At 39.7% G+C, this 25384-nt stretch overlaps 1 protein-coding gene across 5 annotated transcripts in view; it reads left to right on the plus strand.

Annotated features, from left to right (window-relative positions):
- Positions 1-25384, plus strand: part of TTC29 (tetratricopeptide repeat domain 29) — a 263775-nt gene that overhangs the window by 133523 nt on the left and 104868 nt on the right. For all 5 annotated transcript variants that reach the window (XM_008267377.4, XM_051820003.2, XM_008267378.4 and 2 more), the window contains one exon: positions 17890-17981. In XM_008267377.4, the coding sequence (XP_008265599.2) occupies positions 17890-17981 (92 nt within the window). The remainder of the gene's footprint in view (positions 1-17889; positions 17982-25384) is intronic.

Here is a 25384-nt window from a genome sequence, read left to right on the forward strand (position 1 = left end):
TAACAAATAATGAGCTGTTCTTGTATGTTGGATAGTGAGCAGCACTGTAGAACAGAAGAACAAAGGGATGACTCAAGAGTGCCAGGGCAAGGCGCAGGGGTAGGAAGGGAATTTTAAATAGAGGAGCAGAAAAGGTAGGACTTCACTTGAGGGAAGGACTTTCCAGGGGGTGGTAATGATGATTACAAAAGCCCTGAGGTGGCAGTGTTCCAGGGGGGTGGCAGGGGAAGGCGGCCTGGAGCCAGTGAGGCTACAGAAAAGCAAAAGGGGAGAAGAGCAATAGGAACTTAAACCAGTGAAATAAAGAAGGGACCTTAGATGTCCTTGTAGGACTTCACAGACTGAGGCCAGAGAAAAGGAGATCATTGCAGGCAAATGAATGATATAAAACCATTCAAGCTATTATCATTAAGCTCTGTGATGAAAAAAATAGCAGTTGGGAATGAGTAAAACTGTAACCAGGCAAGTATGAGGTTGGTGTCTAGACAAGAAGACCTGGACCTACAGGAAATGTCACAGAAATCTACAGAAAATGTAGGTGGACAGAGAACAGTTTTTGACAATCAGGGCAGGAATCGGTAAGCTGTTAAGTAAAAGTTGAGTTCAGCCCATCCAAGTTCAGGGTGATCCAGCACCAAGCATGTCATAATGCTTAAGAACATATGTTTCAAAATCCAATAAACAGCTCAAATACTGTCTCTTTCACAGATCCACTGTGTATCCTACAGCAAGTCACTTAGCTTCTCTGTACTTTACTGCTGTCATTAATACAATGGGAATATTCATATTTGTCTCAGGGCTCTGTGAAGAGTAAACGCATCAAAAACAAAACACTCTGCCCATGTAAGCTCTGCCTGAGAAATGGTAGTAACTGCTTTTGGCAAGTGATAGGTACTGGGGCTGAGGGGCAGGACCCCTGATCTAGGCATATTGATGGCAGCCAGGCAGATTTCCAGACACGCAATGGGTAGGAAGACAGAGACTGCAGCAACAACAAGACTGCAACTTAACTCGGTGGGCTGGGATATATACTGGGGTCTTGGGCTCAAGGGACAGGGCAAAAGCCCAGCTGTGGGGAGCAACTCGGACTAGACTAAGTTACTGGAATTAAGACTTATTCTATGCATCTGCTCTCCCACAATATGGCGCTGAGAAGGGAGTAACAGCTTCTACACAGCTGCCTCCAGTTCAACCAATAAACAGCAGGACCTGCTCCTGATTGGAGGAGAGCAGCATACTTGGCGTGTGGGTAGCAGAGTTGGGATTGGTGGAAGAGGACTATAAAGGAGGAGAGAGACAACATGCACCAGGAACATCTATCTGAAGGAACACCTGTGCAGCCCCCGAGAGAGCCAGCCGGCGGTGTGCCGCTCCCCCGCGGAAGTGGGGAAAGCGGCAGGGGGAACCGCCCTTCCACGGAGGTGGAAGGGACGGTAGCCAACCCGGGAAGAACCAGCAGCAAACCCGGGGAGGGCCAAGCAGACAAAAGAACAGCGCAGGGTCCTGTGTCGTTCCTCCACGAAGACGGGGAGCGACACCCAGTCACTTTAACAAAGGCTAAAATCAGAATGTGATCTGTGGCATACTGATGTGAAGCCTTCTGGTAGTCCATTTAGTAACCTGTAAGTTGGGCCGGCGCCGTGGCTCAATAGGCTAATCCTCCACCTTGCGGCGCCGGCACACCGGGTTCTAGTCCCGGTCAGGGCGCCGGATTCTGTCCCGGTTGCCCCTCTTCCAGGCCAGCTCTCTGCTATGGCCAGGGAGTGCAGTGGAGGATGGCCCAGGTGCTTGGGCCCTGCACCCCATGGGAGACCAGGAAAAGCACCTGGCTCCTGGCTCCTGCCATCGGATCAGCGCAGTGCGCCGGCTGCAGCGGCGGCCATTGGAGGGTGAACCAACGGCAAAGGAAGACCTTTCTCTCTCTCTCTCTCTCTCTCTCACTGTCCACTCTGCCTGTCAAAAATAAAAAAAATTAAAAAAAAAAAAAAAGTAACCTGTAAGTTACAAATAAATGGGGGGAGTTGGTTAAGGGGATGACAGGACTAAGGAAACAAGGAAACTGGCAAGTTATTCCAAAAGTGATCTTTACAATTCCTTCTGGGCGCTATAATTTTCAATTTCTGATATTGATAAGTAATTTGAAAATGCCAAACATAATGGTACTTTTTGAGTTTATGTTATAAAACCTAAAGCTTACAATAAGAGTGCTAGCAGCAATTTGTTCCTGCCATTTTATTTTCCGCTCATATATTATTTTAGAGCTGATCAAAGGCATTGGTTGCAAAGAATAAAATAAATCACAGCTCTAAATAAACCACCAAAGAGTGTTAAATTGATTTAAGTGATTTTAGGGATATTAATATTTAAAATTTCTCTCTCTTAGCCTCTTTATGACTACCTATAGCAATAACAACGACCACTTCATTCACCATTCTTCATCTTGTATTATTACACAGTAAATGGTGTAAAAACATTATTTTGTAGCATTGGAATGGAAGTTTAGGATTTCAGCTGCTTATTTATGTTTAAATATCTTGAATTTTATTCAGTCAATAAAAGTATACTCAGTTAAATGCTTTATTATACTCTTTGCATGGGTTGCAGTGAATAAAGTGCACTGTTTGTTTTTTATTATTAAAGAAAACTTCACCTTCCACCAACACTCCTTTGCAGTAAATTTGATTTTAAGCAGACTATATTTCAGGGTTAGTTCCAGTCTCGATAAATTTTCTAGCTTCTTTATATCGCATCTTTGGCTTATCTGAAAATATTCACAAAAGGAACGGCCAGTGTTTGGCCTGGTGGTTAAGACACTGCTTGAGAGGCCAGCATCCCATTTTGCAGTACCTGGTTTGGGTCCCAGCTATGCTTCCAGCTTCCTGCTACTGCACACCCTGGGAGGCAACAGGTGATGACTCGAGTAGTTGAGTCTCTGCCACCCATGTGTAAGATTCAGATTGAGTTCTTTGGCCTGGTCTAGCCCTGGCTATTGCAGGCATTTGGAGAATGAACCAGTAGATGGACGGTCTCTCTGTCTCTGTCTCACTCTCGCTGTATGTCTGTGTAACTGCCTTTCAGAAAAATAGAAATAAGAAAATAAAATAAATTTTAAAAAGATATTCTTAAAATGGCATGTGATTTTCCTAGATTTTTAAAGACACAAAGAGGGAAAAGGAATCCACTGGCCACAGTGTCAAGCAGAATATTGAAGACCATTGCTCAGAGAGAGGGTTTGGGCACTGTGGCATGCCCAGCATCCTCTCTGGTGTTTGAGGCTTCCTGGCGGCACAGTTTGACAGCCAGGCAGATGAATGAAGACACACCGTGTGATGGAAGCAACTCAGATATGGGAATCACAGTGTAAGCGTTCAAAGGCATTTCTGAACCGTTTGTGCAGTTGAACTTACCCTGGTCCCCAGCCTTGTGCACGGCTCACTCATCACTTTCTTTTCCACCTCCGCCTGACTTCGGCATTCTGTGTTCTGCCAGCAACCTCCGTTTCCCTCGACAGGTCACCCCCATCTGCTCGTGCATTGGGGTGGCCCTTCTGCCACATGGCTCACAGAGGAATTCTCAAGATGAAGCGCCTCCCTGCTTCTCCTGCCTGTCACTGTTCAGCGCACAGCGCCACACCGGCTTGTTTTGTCAATAACCATTTATTTGTTGCTGGAATAGTAGCAGCCATTACATCTGACCTCCCTGTTTCATCAATTATGGATAGATTATTGGATGTGAACAGCTGCAAAAGCTCGCTGTTGAACTCACCTCCTGGCTGGGATTAGATAAAGTACTAAACTGTTGTTTATTGTCAGGCCAAAACTCTACTGGGAAGCCTGGGAATTCCAAGAGTGGCAGAGCCCCATCTGAAGTACCCAAAATCATTTTGTATTGCCACTGTTTCCCTGAAGATCCCAGGCATTTATTATTTACTGGTTGTTACAACCTACTTGATAAAAGCCCTTGGCAGGCAAAGAGTTGCCAGTCATCGTCGCTTGTGTCAAGATGGAAATGACTCATAAATTGTTTTCTTGTCTCTTCTGTCACTGGGCAAAGGTGGCAGGCAAGATTCCGTGTGAAGGCATTCGGAGGAAGACTTTCCTACCGTGTTTTATCTTATAGAAATCTGTTCTCACAGCCTGATAGGAAAGCATTACATCGTGGGTCTAAACTAGGGTTTACCGAGTTTACTGGAATAATGGCCTGACGTGGAAAGGCCATCAGATTGAACGGAGAGAATATGCTCAAAATGTTTTTGAGGGCTTTCATGGATTTCTGAGAAGGAGAAGGCAAAATGAAGTTTTATTGAATTCCTCCTCAAATGAGAAAAAAAAATCTGATAAGAGGGAATATGAAAAGATGATGACTTTACTGCCAGAGGAGAGCCAAACCTCCTAGCTGTAATCAATTCATGCAGAAATACAGAAATTTCCATAGTGTTCGTGTTCATCAAAACCTGCTAGAGGCTGGTGCTGTGGCTCAATGGGCTAATCCTCTGCCTTGCGGTGCCAGCACACCGGGTTCTAGTCCCGGTCGGGGCGCCGGATTCTGTCCCGGTTGCCCCTCTTCTTCCAGGCCAGCTCTCTGCTGTGGCCTGGGAGTGCAGTGGAGGATGGCCCAAGTGCTTGGGCCCTGCACCCCATGGGAGACCAGGAAAAGCACCTGGCTCCTCCATCGGATCAGTGCGGTGCGCCAGTCGCAGCACGCTGGCCACGGTGGCCATTGGAGGGTGAACCAACGGCAAAGGAAGACCTTTCTCTCTGTCTCTTTCTCTCAATGTCCACTCTGCCTGTCAAGAAAAAAAAACCTGCTAGATAGTCACTCACAACCAAAGGACACTCCCTGGCCCTGTCATGTGAAGCCAGAAGCCGGTTGGCTTAAGACGGCCAAACCAAAGACGGTTGATAGGTGGCCCCAGCAGTGGACATTGATCAGCTCAGTGTGTCACCACTCTGGTGACTTGGCACACCTGACCTCTCTGCCTCATTCTGTTGCCCCTGGAGACAGAAGCTGTGCTTGGATTTGTCTCTCATCATTCAAGAAGAAAAGGCAGAGGAAAAAGTGCTCTGTTTTCCCTCTACTGGTACACAGATTCATTCCTCAAAATACTGTAACTGTTGCACTCGTGTTTAGAGTTCCAATGCACCTATCCTTGTTTAGCAAAATGGTCATGTGGGCTCACAATGGGAGGGGGATCTTCTATTGGAGACTGTGAGGTGACAAAGCAAGCACTTGTTTAGGCAGTTGGTTCATGTGTTATCTTGAAATTTCATTTCTGTACTCTTCTAAGAATCTGACTTGTTTACTAATACTTAAACACCCCAAGACTGGCTGTTAACTGAAAACTTTCACATACTTTCTGTCTACCATAGTTATAAACTGACATTTTTTCTTTATTGTATCAAACTTAAGGCAAGATGCAGAACTTGTTATATCCACACTAATGTTTCTTCTGCAAGTACTTCACAACTGGGTCCCTCCGAGGGATCTGTCATATTCATTCAACAATATTCAACGTTAACATAAGACTAGGAGTTCAGAATACAGAAAGCAGAAAAGATACAGTCCCTGTCCTCAAGACACTTATGATGTAATTGGAAAGGTATAAATGTGTATTAATAAGTAGTTACACACAGCAGTTGGCACCTTGGCTCACTTGGTTAATAAGTAGTTACACACGACAGTGCAGTGAAAGGGTGTGTATGTGCGTGTGTGTTTCTGTGTGTGCATACGAAGTACTTAAAAAGGAGTGAGTAAGAAAGAGCAATGCTGCCAAAGGGAACTGCAGGGAACAAGGGCCAGGAGGGACAATATGATGCTCATTCCTGATAGGGAAAGTCTTTTATGCCTGGAGTGAGGTTCCCAGAGTCCAGCACATCCCAGCAGGTTATGGACAGTGACATTTCTGAATGGGCAGAGTGGCAACATGTGTTTGGTCAATTAGATTTGACTGGAACTCCATTTAATTCAGTTTGCCACCACTATCTTTAGTTTCCATAAATAACAGAGAACTGATATTACTGGTAATGTTAATCATAGGTATAATGCAATCATTTGTCACACTTTTCCTCATCATAAAATCTTAACCAAGTGGAGTTTGAGAATTTCTTGGTCATAAAACTATACAAAAATGTATTTTTCCTTATTTCCAACACTGACATCACTGAGCATCATGTGCAATTTGTGTCTGCTGGCCTCTCTCTCTTGCCTTGGGAAGAATCAACCTATATTGTTCTTGTCTCATAAACATGCAAGGAAAAAGCCTTGGAATTAATTTCTCGCCTCTTTAGCTCTAAACAGCTGTTTTATTTCTCAGTACTTCTCAGATTTATTCTTTAGGTTCATGAAAGAAATTCTTGCAGGTTACCTTCCACAGAGGAGTTGACTGTAAGCATTTATGGGGCATGGAGAGAAATCATAATCCTATGAATCTTCAAGAGTAGCAGCAAGGACCTCACAGAACCAGGAAGACTCAGAAACCTGAAGACCACTGGAAGATAAGGGACTGAGTTTTCTTGTTACCCCTTCAGCAAGCAGTCAGTTGATTCACTCCATTGACGTAACTTGGTTGCTCTCTTGATGTTCATTTATCTCTGGACACCTTCTCGCTTCTGCTATTACTAACTGCTCAACTGGTCTGAATTTCCTAAGAGGATAGGATTGAACTAACTCATCACTGCACTATTACACTGAACAGAACTTTTTATATCAGGCCACCTCATACATTGCTGGACAGCCTTTAAATTGCCTACCATTTGGTCAAAGGCCTCCAAGCAAAATATAAAACCAAGCCTCTGATGGATTTCCTTAGCAGGAGGTTAAAGGCAGGGAAATTTTCCCTTTAGAAGAGCTGTAAATATAACTCACACTATGATTGGGCTGTACCAGATAAATATTTCCTTGCTTTCTGATTTACAGTAAAGAAAGTAACCACTCAAATTAGAATAAAAATCATCATAAATATATTTCTTATAAATTAATCTTGATGTGAATGGAATGGGAGAGGGAGCGGGAGATGGGAGGGTTGCGGGTGGGAGGGAAGTTATGGGGGAGGGAAGCCATTGTAATCCATAAACTGTATTTTGGAAATTTATATTTACTAAATAAAAGTTTAAAAAAGTATCTTTCTTGTGAACATAGTACGAAACTATAATTACAAATTAAAGAAATAGTCAGTTTTGAGCAGTATGTTCCATTGTGGGAAATGTTCATTTCTAACTGTATGAGGAGTTCGAGGGTTGAGAATGATTTGTGTATTGGATATGTAAAGAGTCTTCAGTGAGGAGAGATTCTTAAAAATGTTCTAAGATATATTTCTCTCTTTGTAACAAAGCTTTTAAAAACACAGTGTGAGGGGCTGGTGCTGTGGCGCAGTGGGTTAACGCCCTGGACTGAAGCACCCGGCAACCTCTAAGAGGGCTGGTTTGAGACCTGGCTGTACCGCTTCTGATCCAGCTCTCTGCTATGGCTTGGGAGAGCAGTAGAAGATGGCCCAAGTCCTTGGGACCCTGCACCCACGTGAAAGATCCAGAAGAAGCTCCTGGCTCCTGGCTTTGGATCCAGCAGCTCTGGCTGCTGTGGCTATCTGGGGAGTGAATCATCGGATGGAAGACCTCTCTCTTTCTCTCTCTCTCTCTCTCTCCCTCTCTCTCTGTGTAACTCTGACTTTCAAAATAAATTATAAATCTTTTTTAAAAAAGGTGTGAACTCCAAGTATGTGAAAAAAGTAATTATCAGTTCTAATTCAGGCTATAAAATTTAACAGTAACCATGAATTTTCAATAAATTCCTTTGAATTTCTGACTGTTAAGCAAAAATTGGCTATTTTCAAAGAATCCCAATCACTGCACTTAATTGGTATTTAGTGTTAACCAAATACCATGGTAAATTCAGCTCACCTTGCAATCAATTATAATGCAATGTGTAGACATTTTTTTAAAAAGCAGTACTTTAAGAGTATGCAGAACTTTTCAATTAAGGAGGAAGTATGAAAATAAAATTTTTGTTGAATGAAATAATTCATTATTTTGTTTCCTTCAGATAGATTTAAGGAAAAATGAGTTGATGAGTGATTAATAAGGCAAAATAAATTCTTGAGAACAATTAGAGCATATCTTAGACTACTAAATATATTGATGTAACAATGTAAAAGCTAAACCATATTTATTGAAGGAAGAATTCTAGACCATTTAACCCAGCCCCATCATCCTCCAGATTTGGAAGTGGCAGCACAAGACAACCCAGCGACTCGTCCTAGGTCCCACAATGAACGAGCAGCAGAGAAGAAGCTGGAACCAGCACCATTTACTATGTAGTCCTTTCTGCCCTACTCCATGCAACCTTTACTGTGTGTGCGGCGACACACTCAGTGTGTGGCCAACAGTCTAAATGATGAGAAACGGGTTTCAGGGGTCAAAGAGCACGTCTTCCAAATGATCAGTATTAAAAACAGTCAGGCTAGACTACTTCCAACTTACGAATATTGTTTCAACAGAATACAAACTACTTAACTATCTTTGCATGTTGGATAGTCTATAAATTTGCATAGTGAATTCATTCAAGATAAAAATTTATAAAAAAAGAATTACTGCATGTCAGATACTTTGCCTTTCCAGAAAGCATGTTAGAACCTTTACATAATGCAAGCCCAATTCTGTTTACTCCCTTTGAAACCCTTCCACCAGTGCCCACTGCTGGCTCCAGTAAATAGCCCTGAAAGCCGCTGCTGCCCAGGCTGGTCCTTGTGACTGGTCTGTGACTGCAGTGCTTGTCAGAAATCATTAGCCACTGATTTCTTTGACTAATGTTGCAGTTGATTGTCTGAATCGTGTTCAGACACTGTAAATGAGGCAGAAACATCCTTTCTGCTCACCAACTGTGAAATGGCTAAAGGGAGTTAGATTGCCAGATATCAGAATAAATGTATCTCCAATAAGATTTGACAATGATTTCAAGCTCAAGATGGTGAACTTGGTTTTATTTAAATTTCTGTATTCTGTATTGCACATGTGTAAGTCAGAACCATTGCCCCTTTTTCCCTCCAAGTAGTGCACTGTATTGAAAACAGTGCTGAACTTTTTTTTTTTTTATGAAATGACACAGTTTGGGGTTTGTAAAGGGAATTATAATGAAATGTTATCCGTGCTGCCTAGTTATGGTGAGAAAAGAAGAAAGAGGTAAAAACAATTGCACGCTTGGCAATGAACTCATAACTTCTTGTTTATAGACAAACTTGCTGGATGCACTTTGTGGTTTTACAATTTCTGTTCTAGATAATGTCATTTAAGCTCTCCTAATACTCTCAGACTTGTAGACAAATCTAGAAAGAAACCACTCAAATGTGGGTGAACTGCAGGCATTTCCATTCTTATTTATTTCAAGCTATCCTGCATGACTGCAAATTTGGGGGCATTGGGGAGGAATAAACAGCCACTTTTCAGTGTTGGAAGGACGATCAAATGAAGAGGGTTGGACTTTATCTTGTCCCACAAGACACGATCATAAGCATGACTAGTAGGTTGAAGTCACAGATCTTGCCTCAGCTTACCCAGTTGTTTTCTCAAATAACTCACTGGTGATTGAATGGCTGGCCTTCCAAGGGAATAGTTTCCAATCATGAAATTTTTTAAATGAAGGCTCAGGGTTTCTTCACACATTCGGGGATCAATAAGTCTTTGTTATGGGTTGTAGGTTGAACATTATAGGATATTTGGCAAAATCACTGGACTTGAATTTAGAGATACCAATAACACCATCCCCTGACTGGCAATTATGACAACCTAAAATAATCCCAGAGGTTGCCAAATATCCATGGTAGGGCCAAAATAACTCCTTTTTAAAAGCCATTGGTTTAGAGAAGCACAGGCAAAGTTCAGCAGTTGCTTCCTGCAAGTCTTCACTTAGTACTTTCAGATACCTCATCTTATTGGAAGGTTATAACATGGCTTCAAGGTAGGCTTTATTCGTTTCTATTTTACATCCAAGGTAATAGGCTCTGAGAGATTCAGTTACCTGACACATGTCACTCAGCTCAGTAGTAAACCTGCCTGACTTGAGAGCCTGTGATAGCTGAAGAAAACTTGAACACCTAGAGGGAAATTTGATTAATTATCCCATACGACCCCTCCAGAGCCTGTACTGTGCTCTCAAAGTAGGCGACCCTGTTGACTCAGACAGTGAACTAATGAAGGATGAAAGAAAGAACAAGGGGAGAGAGTGGCAGAAGAAGAAAGGAATGTGTATTGAAAGAAAATACAAAGTGCAAGAAGGATTAGCATTCACTGATTTTTTTTTTTTTTTTTGCAAAGCTTCAAAATTCCCATTTTGAATGGGTGGGCTAGACTCTAGGACTTATTTTATTTCATGGTTTCTATCCATTATTTCCCCCACAGAAATAATGGTAGAGAGAATGTGTTCCAATGTGGCTAAACGGTAGTGTTTTGCATTATTGGCTACTATATCTCTAGCACCTAGAATAAGAGCTGGTCCATAGAAGATGCTCAGTATTTGTGTAATGAGTTAGTGTCTTTGACTGAAACTTTAACACTTTATACGGACTTAGAGCACTATGTAATTTTCGTGTCTGGAAGTCTTACCCTTTAGCATAACATGACCTGGTTGACCTGAGCTGTGCGTGCACAGTGATATACCACAGGGAGAAAGGGCCTTCCTCTGCTTGCGCTAGGCACAAAAACAAAATTTTTTCCACATTAAATTTTGAAAACTTGGAATGATGGGACACAAGTGCCCACTGCACCATTATGAATGGGATATATTTAACCAAGCACTCAGAAAGTAGAAAAGAAAAAAATATTTATTTGAAAAAAGAATTCTGCAAAAGATCACTTTTTTTAAGCCTATAAAAATATAAGGATGAAAATGAATAGCCTGCCTTACCTTCACAACAATAATCAAATTATTTCTCATTAAAAAGACAAATTGAAGTTTGACAGTTTTGTCCCTTAATATTATGAAATTAAAGTTGCAATTACTTAGTCTGTATGACTAGAAGAAACACTCTATGAATGAAGTGTAAAGTTCAATCTGGTCTGGCACTGCAGCTCACTTGGCTAATCCTCCGCCTGCGGCACCAGCATCCCGGGTTCTAGTCCTGGTCAGGGCGCCAAATTCTGTCCTGGTTGCTCCTCTTCCAGTATAGCTCTCTGCTCTGGCCCAAGAAGGCAGTGGAGAATGGCCCTAGTCCTTGGGCCCTGCCCCCGCATGGGAGACCAGGAGGAAGCACCTGACTCCTGGCTTTGGATTGGCGTAGCATGCCAATGGTAGTGGCCATTTTGGGGGTGAACCAACAGAAAGGAAGACCTTTCTCTCTGTCTCTCTCTCTCTCTCTGTATAACTCTGCCTGTCAAAAAAAAAGTTCAATCTGTTCTTCTGTTGGACATTGTTGCTTCTGTCCATACCAGCCTTTTGTTTTTCCTCATCTACAAAGGCTAACTCAAGCTGCACTTCTCTCTGCAAATCCAGTTGGTACTCCTTTAAAATGCACAATGACTTTCTCTTCCTATATGAAACCTCCCCTGGTTATATGTGCTTCATAGTTCTTGCAGCTCTCTGAAAATTCACTCATTTCCTTATTTCATTACAAATTGCCTCCCCATCACTCAGATACAATGCAAAGTGTGTGGGGGCAGGGATTTTACATGATGGCAACTCTAACCCCAGCACTTAGAGCAAACTCAGTATCTGTGTAGCATCAATGTCTGTGAATTAAATGTTTAGCCCTTTACATAGACATAGCACTGCATGAATTCCCGGGTCTCTAAGTCTTCTTCCCTTAATAAGGTCTTTAAGAGCAGAGCAGAGACATCGTTTTCTGTCTAGCCGTCACACTTAAATAGTGGAAGAGTTCTTTGTATTACACACTGGTTCTGAACTATGGGCATCCTGAAGAGTGTGACAACAGGAGGGAAGGAAACCAGCATGCAGTGACCTTGCAGCCAGCACATCTGCTGCTGCCTGCTCTGCTCTTTGCTTTTTCTGCCTCTCCCAGGCTGTCGTGTAAGAAACATGGTGGAAAAGTATGGGAGCTTCTAGAAAACCTGACAGTTCAGAAGTAGATTTTTTTAAGTTATAAATACTAGTACTTTCTCAAGAGGTCATATCAAAGGTCAGATTTTTCAGACAAGTATAGCCTTTGTTAAAACCTTTGCTCCAAATTTTCCTGCCACACGCTGTCTGCATTGCTTCACTTCACTCTCTAAGACTACCTGGAAGAAATGATTAGGGGCAACCAAATATTTTCCTTTTAAAACTGTAACTTCCTCTGGCAGAGTTAATGATTTTTAATTAATTTTTGAGATAACATATTTTCAATTAACACTGCAGTCAGAGGCTTAATGCTCCACAAAATAACTTCAACAAACAAAAAGCAAAAAGACCATACTTTAGTAAGAACACAGGCAAGTTCCATAAACAACAATCAAATGAAAAGATGTTGACTTCACCAATATATGGTAAACTTCACTGTGGAAAAAGTATGGTGAGTTCTTTAAAAATTAGAAATAGACTTGCCATGTGATCCAGCAAACCCACTACTCTACTGTGTACTTAGCCAAAAAGCATGAACACATTGTATCAAAGAGATACCTGCATCACCATATTTATAGCAGCACTGTTCATAATACCCAAAATATGGAATTAAACCAGGTATACACACACACACACACACACACACAGGAATGTTATTCAGCCATTAAAAAATGAAATTCTATCATTTGCATCAAAATGGTTACAACTGGAAAACATTGAGTGAAATAAAATGGACACAGAAAGACAAATTCTGCATGTTCCTCTTATATGTGAGAGCTAAAATTAAAAAAAAAAAAAGCTAATGATGTTTGAGTCATTCATACCTAGGTATATGTTAGTTTAACCAACCTCTTTTCTTCTATCAGTTAGCCAAGTAAATTTCCTTGGCGAAAACTAAAGAAGGTGCCTTAAAAGAGTGGAAGAGTCTTCTAGCAGTTAGGATGCCTCCATCTCATAACAAAGATTCTCAGTTTCATACCTGGCTCTGGCTGCCATCTCCGGCTTCCTGATAATGCTGATCTTGGGAGGCAACGGCGATGGCTCAAGTAAATGAGTTCCTGCCAAGTGGGCAGGAGATCTGAATTGAGTTTCCAGCTCCCAGCTTTGGCCTCTGGCTGTTTGTCCAGCCCTGGCTGTCACAGGAATTTAAGGGTGAACTAGTGGGTGAGAGCTAGCTCACTCTGTATGTGTATGTCTCTGTGTGTGTGTGTGTGTGTGTCTTCCCTTCTCTTGTTTTTTTCTCTATTCAAATTTAAATTTTTTAATAAAATTTGAAAATGACTTTTTAAAAAAATGGGGGGGGGTGAGTGAAGGCAAATGTCAAATTATTTCAGATTTTTTTTTTGTCAAAACTGGACATTTACCCAAGGAAAAGGGAAAAAAAAGTTCCTCTATAATTCTCTTCTTTTTCCCCTAACAGCAGACTGGAAAAGTATAGGATGATAGATCCTTAAAGTAAGAGAATTTCTTTGTACTTTGATTGTGGTGGTATTCACATGAATGAATGGATATGATAAAATGGCATACAAGTTAATAAAAATGCACACAAATGTGAGGCGGTGGATTACATCAGTGCCAATTCCCTGGTTGTGACAAGGCACTTAATTATGCCACAAGGCATTATTAGGGGAAAACGGGGTGAAAGATATATGGGATCTCTCTGTATTATTTCCTACCACTGCATGTGGCTCTACAATTATCTTTAAAGTTTTGAAAACAAAGGAACTAAGACAACGTTTTCTTACAATGTCTCAGTAGACAAAGAGGTGATAGGAATAATCCCACTAATAAAAGCTGACTGCTGGATTTTTTTTTTCTTAAGTTTGCTTAAAATAAAGGGGATAAGCCGGCGCCGCGGCTCACTAGGCTAATCCTCCGCCTAGCGGCGCCGGCACACCGGGTTCTAGTCCCAGTCGGGGCGCCGGATTCTGTCCCGGTTGCCCCTCTTCCAGGCCAGCTCTCTGCTGTGGCCAGGGAGTGCAGTGAAGGATGGCCCGAGTCCTTGGGCCCTGCACCCCATGGGAGACCAGGAGAAGCACCTGGCTCCTGCCATCGGATCAGCGTGGTGCGCTGGCCGCAGCACGCCGGCCGCAGTGGCCATTGGAGGGTGAACCAATGGCAAAGGAAGACCTTTCTCTCTCTCTCACTGTCCACTCTGCCTGTCAAAAAATAATAATAATAATAAAGGGGATATAAAAGAGTAATTGCAAAGGGTTAAAAATAGGAAGGCAGGAAGAGAAATCAATGCCAAACACTTCATTTTCTTCTGTTCTAAGAAAACCTTGTACCTGGTATTCATAAGAATTGAAAGGAAACAGTTGGGTGTTTGATGTTATCAGACCTAATAACGTGTTCCCATGTATCTCCTTAAAGCAGAGCTGAGGAAAGTACAGCCTGTGGGCCGTGAAAGGCTCACAAAATCATTTGGTCTGGCCCTGCCAAGGCAGCCACAGGCAGAACTTGAAATTCAGTAAATCTATAGCGGCCTAACTTTTAGGTTGTTAGTTCTGTATGGCCCGTAAATGATGTTCTAAATATCCAAATGGCCCTTGGCAGAAAAATGATCCCCACCCCAATCCTAGATCGGCTTCCAGCAAACTGTGTGCCACAAGGCCAGTCAATCAGCTACAGCAGATCCCTCAGATTGCCACACTGTATTTTCTCACCTGAAGTGTTCTTTATAAAAAAGAAATCTACTCTTAGGTGTTTCAAGTTGATCGATATTTATTGATTTGTAGATGTACCTTCCCAGAAAGTAGGACAAGTAGCTTACCATGGATCAGTATACAGCATCCTATTGCTTACAGAATTCATAATCTCGTGTTACTTTTCCATATATTTTACAGAATTCATAACCTCATGTTATTTTTCCATATATTTGTAGGGGCTTTTCTTCAGTCATAATGAAAACCTTCCCACCCTCATCAGTGTGAACTACACAGTTCACCAGTGTGCTAGAGCATGCCCTGTGTTCTCTGTGGTTTCACTTGCATGCATGTCCTCTCCCCCCTGGAGTTCCTGTTCCTGAGGAGCAGAGCTTACCCTTGGTCAGACCAGCTCCTCTACAAGGTCCTCAGTATGGATTTCTTGTTATTTACTGTTTCCTTATTTGGCCATAATGAACTATATATTCTTCCTACTGCCTAGGTATTTCCTGTTTTTAGGTAAATTGTTTAAGGAGCTACCCAAACTCTCAAGTCATACATAAAATGAGGAGGGAAATTCCCACCAGGAGCTAGCTGTTCACTGGGAGTGCTTAAGAGATTCCCAAAGAATTCTTGTCTTGAGGTTTACATATCATTTTATGTTACCTCATTGTAGCCTCACTACAACTCTAGGTTTTCTTTTTAACTCATGAGGAAATTCAACACAAAAAACTTTGGGCCCAAATGTGTTGGTTATGAGAGATCCAGGACTTGAATCCAAGTCTACAAATTCTAAGGTGAGTGTTCATTACAGTAGGCTGCATTTTTCTCCATAAGGGAGTTACTACAGAGTCAAGTCGAAGGGCAAAGCCAAAAACCCGGGTTGAGCTGAGTTGTGCCCCTGTTGCTCCATGGATTGTTGCACTCTGGTGTGGGATAGGAGCCATCAACAGGAAAGCAGGCAGCTACCTCCTTTCTATAGGCAAGAGAGTCACACGTCTCACATAAAATTGAGCACCTCTGCACGTTGCCATACGCTTTGGGGCCCATTGTGGCCAGGGATACTGGAGAGAGGGGCAATAGTTTCAGCTCTGAAAAAACAAGTCTTCAGTCATTGCTAATTCACATAATTGCTTTCAGTCCAATGCCTACACCACTGCACTGTAAAGGGGTTGAGAATTGCAAGCATGTTCTCATCTATTTAAGGTTTCCTGAGGTCCAAATGGTGTCTAGGACATGGTATTTGCAGAAGAAGACAATGACCTATTTTTGGCCCAAGATAACAATAATCTTTAATATTCTGAATGTCGTATAGAAACATATGGAGTAAAAGAAATGACATTAGAAAATCTCTTCCTAAATATTTTGATATTTGGATTCAGTAAGCTCTCTGATAAATGCATGAATTTCAGGGTTTCTGCCCTTACATCAGACAGGTCTGTGTCAAGTAAGAGCTGATTAAGCATAGGTGTTGTCAGTTACGCAAGACAGAGTAGAAAGTATATTCTCATCTTTTTTTTTCCACAGGCAGAGTGGACAGTGAGAGAGAGAGACAGAGAGAAAGGTCTTCCTTTGCCGTTGGTTCAGCCTCCAATGGCCGCTGCTGCTGGCGCACCATGCTGATCCAATGGCAGGAGCCAGGTACTTCTCCTGGTCTCCCATGGGGTGCAGGGCCCAAGGACTTGGGCCATCCTCCACTGCACTCCCTGGCCACAGCAGAGAGCTGGCCTGGAAGAGGGTCAACCGGGACAGAATCCGGCGCCCCGACCAGGACAAGAACCCGGTGTGCCGGTGCCGCAAGGCGGAGGATTAGCCTAGTGAGCTATACAGTTATACAGGGTTTGTCCAGAGACTTAAAAATAAGAATCAAGATTAATAATAATATCTTAACTATTTCAAAATTGCTAAAGTAATAGATTTTTTAAAGTTCATGCTACAAAAAATGAAAAGTTCATGAAATGATGGAATATGTTTATTAACTTAACTGAATCTTTCTATAACCTATATGTAGAATGAAACATCACATTATATCCTATAATACATACTTATAATTTGCTAATTATAGATAAGTAATTTTAAAATACTTTTGAAAGTACAATCAGTGAAATTTTGAACCTTGCACATTTAGCAGAAATTATAACTCGGGTCTATAAGTAACTTGAATAAGCATTATGTCAAAGCACTCATTTGCAAACACACAAAACTCAATTTTTGTGAGGTATCACAACAGCCTCATTGAAATAATCTTCCAAATGTTAACCTTAGGAAAGTAAAGATTAATATCAACACTGCCTCTAATCCTTGAACCTGGAGCTGCCTAATTCTGGCAGCAGCACTCACTCACAGTCTATTTATGTCCCTGTCATTCTGCGTCTCCCTCCCAAATGCCATCGAATCACTCACTAATTTTTGCTTAGAAGATGTGCAAAAAGGATTTCCATAGAGGTCTTTGGAGATTTCCTGTGTCCTCATGTGTGTAATAGGTTGGGTTGAGTAAAAATGAGGGAAAGGGAAAGAATGTAGATTTTGTTTTATGTATTTTTCTCTTTATTTTCTATTGAAAGGTGGGGGAGAGTAAAGAAGAAAATTATACCGTACCGATGATGTCAGTGTTAAATTAAATTAAGATCATATGTTGGCTTTGGCAGCTGTGATCTTTTGATTATTGAAGAGATTGTTGGTAATGAAGTACCTCTGTAAGAAGTATTTTTAGTGTATTCTGTATACATATACACACTATGAGATATGCATCTAATAAAATAATAGGTTTAGAAATAATCTAGCAACTAAATTCATGCTTTTCAAACAACTATTTATAGAAAGAAAAGTGATACTTAAGCTTCCATAGTAGAATATTGTAATCTACCTTATATTACCACTCATAATAGTCTCATATTTTAAAATAATGTTATAAACATTCTATTATTTTTCACACCTACATTATATAAATTGGAAGTTTCAGGATTGTGTAAGAGAAGAATTATTTTTATAAAAGTGAGACCTCATTGTCAAGGCTTAAAGGGATTGCCATGAAACAAGTAGTGCTACAGATAAAAATAAAGCATGCCTACATAATTTTTAAACCAAAAAAATTACAGAGGCATTTAAAATTATTTTCATCTTTTGTGCTATGAAATGAAACATAAAAGAGCGATGTGTCTGGCTATGCTCTATGTTCAGTATGTATTTCTCTCCCTGATAGGTCCTTAACACGTGCTGCAGAATCTCTGCAGACCTTGATGATGATCTCAGCCTGGGGAGAGCCTATGAAGCAGTAGCCAAGGTCTTGAGGAGGTAAGTTAGCACATCCTTGCCTTGCTGTCACTGTGAATTCACTCAACTGTGGAAGACTTAAATTGTTTGAGGTCTGTCGCTTTCCATTACTGCCTGCTTAAATTTTAAGCAGTGCCCTTCTTAAGTGACCCTTTCATTGTAAGTTATTTTAAACCCTTGTGGTATTTTAAAATATGCATCTAAACTCTTCTTTGTCTCTTCTTCCTTCGTATTATTTTCTCTTCTGTTTTCTGTAAGTTTAGTGATGACCTTGAATGAAGGGAGAAAATCAGGTCACATCTTGCAGGTTAAGAAAGCAGAGAGCACAGAAATGCACGCTTCAGTGACCAGTTTCCCATGGCCTTCCTAGATCTCTTCTTTGAGGAAAGTTTCCATTTATGCTTCAGTCATCCTTCTTCCTTTCCGACATCTCTCCATTGAGCATATCTGGATAGACAATTGGGTACAAAACCAATATTCATTTACTCTATTTAAAACATCAAATTTAACAAAAGTATAAATACAAATTTCCAATGTACAATTTTCCCATGGGAAATATATGATTTTTTTCCCTCCACTTATATTGTGATCACTGTGCACTTCATTTAATCTTTACATTATGTAGTACCATTATGACTTAAGCCATGATGGAATAGGGAGAAAAAAAGTTATCAAAGTTAAGACCTTACTTTTAGAATTTTTTTTATATCCAGAATTATAGTTTTCTAAAAAATAGTTGCAGTAGTGTAGATAGATAGATACATATACATACATATATACATAGGTAGATAAAGATCTGATTTCTTCCTGTTTATATTTAAATTGCAAGTACATACAGAGTGGTATTTTGAAAGGGAAATTGTTATTAGAAAGTCATCTAAAACATGAAATGCCTAGTGAGCTGGAGGTGGAATCACTAGTGCATATTATCATTATTAATATAATAATAATTGGTCAAAATACTAATACCAAAGAAATGGAATGGACTGTACAAAATACCAAGTAAATTATAGTCACTGCTGGGTAAGTGGTACAGAAACACAGACACAGTTATAAGGTGAGTATGAACACTAACTCAACAAAGGGAGATTGAGCCACAGGTAAGTTATTTCCAAATAAATATTGGAAACTAATCCAGGGAAGACCAACCAGCTGACCTTTAAAATTTTTCCGTACATAAATAGAGTGTCAATTGTTAAATCAACAACGGGAGTCACTGTGCACCTGCTCCCCATGTAGGACCTCTGTCCTTAATGTGTTGTACTAAGTGAATTAATGGTAACACTACTCCTCAAACAGTACTCTATACTTTGTGCGTCTGTGTGGTGCAGTCTGTTGAAATCTTTACTTAGTGTATACTAAGTTGATCTTCTGTATATAAAGATAATCGAAAATGAATCATGATGAAGAATGGGATGGGAGAGGGAGTGGGAGATGGGATGGTTGCGGGTGGGAGGGAAGTTATCAGGGGAAAAGCCACTGTAATTCAAAAGTTGTGCTTTGGAAATTTATATTTATTAAATAAAAGTTGAAAAAAAAACTTTTCCATTCCAAGTAAAAGCCAAGAAGAAACAAATGCTTGAATACAAAGAAGAGATTTATAAGTATTCAACTTAATGTCTGTTAAAATAAACCAACTCTGCTTTTTTGTTCAGTTTTGAGTCTGTTTTTACCATTGAAAGAAATTGATAGAAAATGATTATATTCTTCCTCTTGCTTTGTAGTAAATGTACCTCTTTAAATCTGTATAACCTATTTTTTTACAAAATGATATTTCCATTGTGTCTCAACATAACTAAAGAGTTTAAACTCCAGGGAAAATTTGTTTTCTTTTCATGAGCTTTTACTGTGTCACAGGACTAGTATTGGAATGCTTCCTTGGGTGCTGATAGTATTTATAATTATTTTATTTATTTATTTGAGAGGCAGAGTTACAAAGAGAAAGGTCTTCCATCCACTGGTTCACTCCCCAAATAGCTGCAACAGCCGGAGCTTAGCCTATCTTAAGCTAGGAGCCAGGAGCTTCTCCAAGTATCTTATGTGGGAGCAGAGGACCAAGCACTTGGGCCATCTTCTACTGCTTTCCCAGGCCATAGCAGAGAGCTGGATAGGAAGAGGAGCAGCCAGGACACGAACGGGCGCCCATATGGGATGCCTGCACCACAGGTGGATGCTTAGCTCATTACGCCCCCTGTAATTATTTTTGAAACTTCTGGAGACAGGAAGTTCTCCCCAAATAACTTTCACATGTTAGCCTTGTGTCTCATCTGGAGTACTTTAGTCTACACCCTATGATTTCAATTCCTAGCCCACAGAGCCAAAACTAAGAGGAGAACTAAACAGTTATCTGGTACATTTTGGCAACAACAGACAATCTGATGTTTTAATTTGGCTGCTTAAGTATTATTAGGGAGTTAGGGATGGGAGACAATGTAGCTGTATTTGAGATTTTCTGAAGTCAAGTGTGGATTTGGTAGGAATGTGAATGATTCTGTTCCAACAGTCTCAGCAACCTAGTAACTTGCCTTAGGGCAAACAGATAATGGAACAAGATTTATCCCAAATTCACTTTTATACCAAATAAAAATAATTCCACCTATAAGAATCCCTGTCTACTAAAGTACAATAATGCTGTCCATGCTTTGTGTGGCCGAGGTTCTTGATTGTGCAGTGTTAGAAAAATGCACAAGGGCAAGGGAGACGTCTCTTCTGAGGTCACAGGGGACCCAGGCCACAACAAGGCTTCAAGGCCAAATCTGCCCTTTTGCAGCACTGTTGGTGTCTATAGAGGAGTGCTCAGGGGAATGGAAGACCCCACATATTTCAACCTCTGTGCACAATAATCCAAGACTATGACCTGTTGACGGGCAGATGTTTCAAAACCAAAAATCATATGTAGGTCAACAATAGCACTCTTGGATATCTGAGAATCCTTATTAAATCAAGTCCACTAAATAGTAGAAATCCTCCTATATTAATTGTGTGGACAGTTTTAGTAAATTTTTGCTTTGCGAGCTTAATATTCTTCAATAAGCTTGCATGTACCTTTACACACTCATTGTCATCATCATGCCATCATCATCACTTTCACATTATAAACTGCGCTTCTCAGGTTTACAGCAACATACAAGGGATAGAGCACATGCAAAACAGAGGAAACCTTGGCAGGACCATCTGCGATACAAGTCATATGGTGGGTGATGTTCAGCATTCCCTCCAAATTTCTTTTCCCTAACCTGTGCAGTTCCACCAGTTTCACTAATAGTAGCTCTATTTCTATAAAAATTTCTATATAAACATATTTAATCTCCTTCAAGGAAAGAGAAGAGGAGAGCTGTGTCTAGGATAAGTGTTTGTATAAGGCCATCCACTGAGCTTCCATGAAAGGTGAATAAGCTAGAAGGCTAGAAGCATCTAAAATAGTTATAAGAATTGATTCTGAACCCTCAAGTGAAAAAAACAGCATGTTCTCTCAAGACGAAGAATTTGGGAACCCAAAGTTTCCTAGTTGATTATACTAGACTTCAGAGCTGGTGTTAGAATTATTGAGGAAGTTTAGCAGTGACCAAGGTTTGTTATTTTTCACAGTTCATCTGAGTAATATTAACTGCACAAGAGTTTAAGTGACATAACAAAAATACACATTTAAACATTTAAAATGCCTCCCATTGGAATACTAGTGAAAAAAGCTGATGCTCCAAAATGATAAAAGCTGCTTTATTAAGTACATAGACCAGAATTATGGCCCATAAAACATAGAAAGATGAGATGAGAAATTTTGAAGTAAATATTATAAAGACAGACTTTAACTACAGAAGGAAAAACACCCTCAATTTTATTTATGGTATTTTTTGCCTTGTTTACTGAAATTACTCCTTTACTGAAATGCCAAACTCTTCAACATCATCAGAATTATTCTTTAAAAGTATCTAGAAAAAAATCACAAAGATGTGTTTCAAGACACATTGGTCACAACTGTCCCATTTCTGGGTTTCCTCCATACCAGTTGGAAATCTGCTTGTGAACCCAAGTTAAATTATTTCCCAGTAAACTTTCCACAGTGATCTTTAAATCAATCAGTACAAAGTTCCAAGTGTGAAAATTACCTTTCTGTTATAACTGGAAATTAATTTCTTCTTGCTTGAGAGAAATGACATGCCCTAGTAATTCTCATATATTCTTTAAACAGGAACATCCAGGCTTTGATGCGAAATCTCCTAAAATGACCAAAAAATACATCACAATATTTCTATTAATTCATGAAATTAAGAACAGCTTTTTACATTTTCTCCTGTCACTGATCCCATTTGCCTTATTACTTTCATCTGTGGCCCACAGACTTGGTGGCACAATCAACAGACCCCTTAGTGGCTGTTTCATCTCTGCTCTATTTGATTTCTTCTCCCTGAGTAAATGATTAAGTTTTCATGCATTGGTTCAACCAAAATCTATGTTCACTCAACCACATCCTTTATTGATTACTTCTACTGCAAACAGTAGGCCAAGTGTGATATACATAATTGGACAGTTGTCAGGGGACGTGGGTGTTAACAGTCCTGTTTTCCCAGTAGAAAAGTGGAATCACCTTGATACACAAATATTCTGCACTGTTTCATTCTCATTCTTTGGACCGAGGAGTCCTGTTCCTCAGAATATATGTTTTTAACTCTCAAAGGTCTGGTTGAATGAATTTAATGATTATACCATATAATGTGCTGTTCAAGTTGCACCTGTGCACTGCATATAGAAAACTGGAATTAATATTTGTCTAACATTTTAACCTTGTCCTTCAACTTATACAAATAATCTGCAGCCTTTCTGTAAGAAAATAATTTTTGTCTCTTTCAAGGAGAAATTGGTTTTTAAATATGTTGCTAACTTTTACATTTGAAAACCCGTTAGCAAGAATATAATGTTTGTATTTCAGATACTGTACGAGTAACTTTGCTGGCTATATTACATTCATTGAGTAGAGCATAGTATTTGTGATAGAAATACTTTCCTGTAGTTGAATTTGTTAGAGCAAGTTCCAGATAATTTTGAACACGTTGGAGATCTGTTGCCCACTGGGAAGAAAAATAAAATCATCCAGCAATAGTTTGATTTATGCTACTTTTCTATTCCTTGTTCATGGAATTTTTTTTGTTTATTTGTATGTATTTAAATTTAATAATCTTCAACAGAACAAATCTAATCCAAAATATACTTCCATCAAAAATATATCAGCTTTTAGGAACATGAAACTAAGCATCCCTGAATTTGTTTCAGCTAAATAATAATAACAATAATAATTTTTCCTGAAGGTTTTAAAGTGATATGCAAAGCAGTCTCCAGTTTTTTTTTTCTTTTTTCATTATTTTTCCTTGAGTATCAAAATCCAGGATATAGCTTGGAAAGTTAATATCAATTTGATAAAAACATTTTTACACATAGAAATCCAAAAATTTGTTCTACATCCCAAATAGTATGATTGATTTATTGCTATTTTGTACTTTTAAGCTCTCTCAAAATTGTTTGGTCATCCTATAAAGAAAAAAATTATAATAAATAGGGAACTTCTCAATAGATTTCATTCTTTGCCTGCATTTGGGAAATTCCCCTCAAAAGCCTTTTTTTCTGATCTACATCTAACTGGAAAATTAGTCATAATTTTGGCATGAAAAAGTGAGGACAGAAGCAGTGTTTACAACTTAAGGAAAGCCAAATTCCATCCTATTTCTCATGCTTAACAGTTTCCTTTACCAATAAAAAAATGGCAAAAGAATGAATTTGATAGAGTCTGGTACTCAAGTAAACAATATGTTAGTTCTTTGATCCTGTTCCCTAGAAAGCAGATACTAGGATTTTGTGTGACTAGTTTGCAGAGTGTACATTTAAATTACCTTGTTTAATTCATTTCATGATAAAAGATTTTCAAGGAAATAATGCTTAACAAATTGAATTTTCTGTTTGGCTTGTGTTGGAAAATATCATCTAGAGAGCTGTGAATGTGAGAGTCGTTTGTTTCATACACGATACTAATACTTGCTGCCACTTAATGAATCCCTACTATGTGCCAGGCTATGAATTTTTTGCTTTTTCATCTAACAGCAATTTGTAGTCATTTTATTTATTTTTACCATTTTTTTAAATTTATTTTTTAAGAAATACAAATTTCATAAGTACAGCTTTAGGAATATAGTTATTCTTCCCACCATACCCGCCCTCCCACCCACATCCCCACCCCTCCCTCTCCTCCTTATTCTTCCCTTGCCAATACCATTCTCCATTAAGATTCATTTTCAATTAACTTTGTACACAGAAGACTCTATACTAAGTAAAGATTTCAACACTTTGCATACAAAAACAGAGAACTAGTGTGACAGTTAAATCTCATAATACATCTCACTGAGGACAGAGGTCCTGCATGGGGACTTAGTGCACAGTGACTCCTGTTGTTAATTTAACAATTAATGCTCTTATGTATGACATCAGTGATCACCTGAGGCTTTTGACATGAGCTGCCTAGGTTATGGAAACCTTTTAATTCCAAAAACTCCTTCAGTTTTTGGACAAAGGCCATAAGCAAAATGGAAGCTGTCTCCTCCATTTAGAAAAAGTATATCCTTTTTTGATGGCCACTTCTTTCTGCTGGGGTCTCACTCACAGAGATCTTTCATATAGAACATTTTTTTGCCACAGTGTCTTGGCTTTCCACACCTGAAATGCTCTCATGGGCTTTTCAGCCAGACCAGGAAGTCTTAAGGGCTGATTCTGAGGTCAGAATATTACTTACAATGATTGTCATTCTATGAGTCATTTTAAAAATGAACAAGCTGAAGTGTTGTTCAGTTTCTTAACTTTAATATGATCAAAATTATTCATCCAAGAAACCAGATTGGAATGAAGCCTAGATCTTTCTAATATCCACAATACAATGAATGACTTTAATGTAAGCTAACTTATTTTTCTTTTTTTAAAACTTTTATTTAGTAAATATAAATTTACAGAGTACAGTTTATGGATTACAATGGCTTCCCCCCATAACTTCCCTTCCATCTGCACCCCTCCCATCTCCCACTCCCTCTCCCATTCCATTCACATCAAGATTCATTTTCAGTTATCTTTATATACAGAAGATCGATTTAGTATTATTAAGATTTCATCAGTTTGCACCCACACAGAAACACAAAGTGTAAAATACTATTTCAGTACTAGTTATAGCATTAATTCACATTGGACAACACATTAAGGACAGAGATCCTACATGAGGAGTAAGTACACAGTGACTCCTGTTGTTCACTTAATAATTTGACACTCTTGTTTATGGTTTGTCAGTAGTCTCCCTAGGCTCTAGTCATGAGTTGCCAAGGCTATGGAAGCCTTTTGAGTTTGCCGACTTCAATCTTATTTAGACAAGGTCATAGTCAAAGTGGAAGTTCTCT

The sequence above is a fragment of the Oryctolagus cuniculus genome, chromosome 8 (genome assembly GCF_964237555.1).
Source record: "Oryctolagus cuniculus chromosome 8, mOryCun1.1, whole genome shotgun sequence".
Lineage (NCBI taxonomy): Eukaryota > Metazoa > Chordata > Mammalia > Lagomorpha > Leporidae > Oryctolagus > Oryctolagus cuniculus.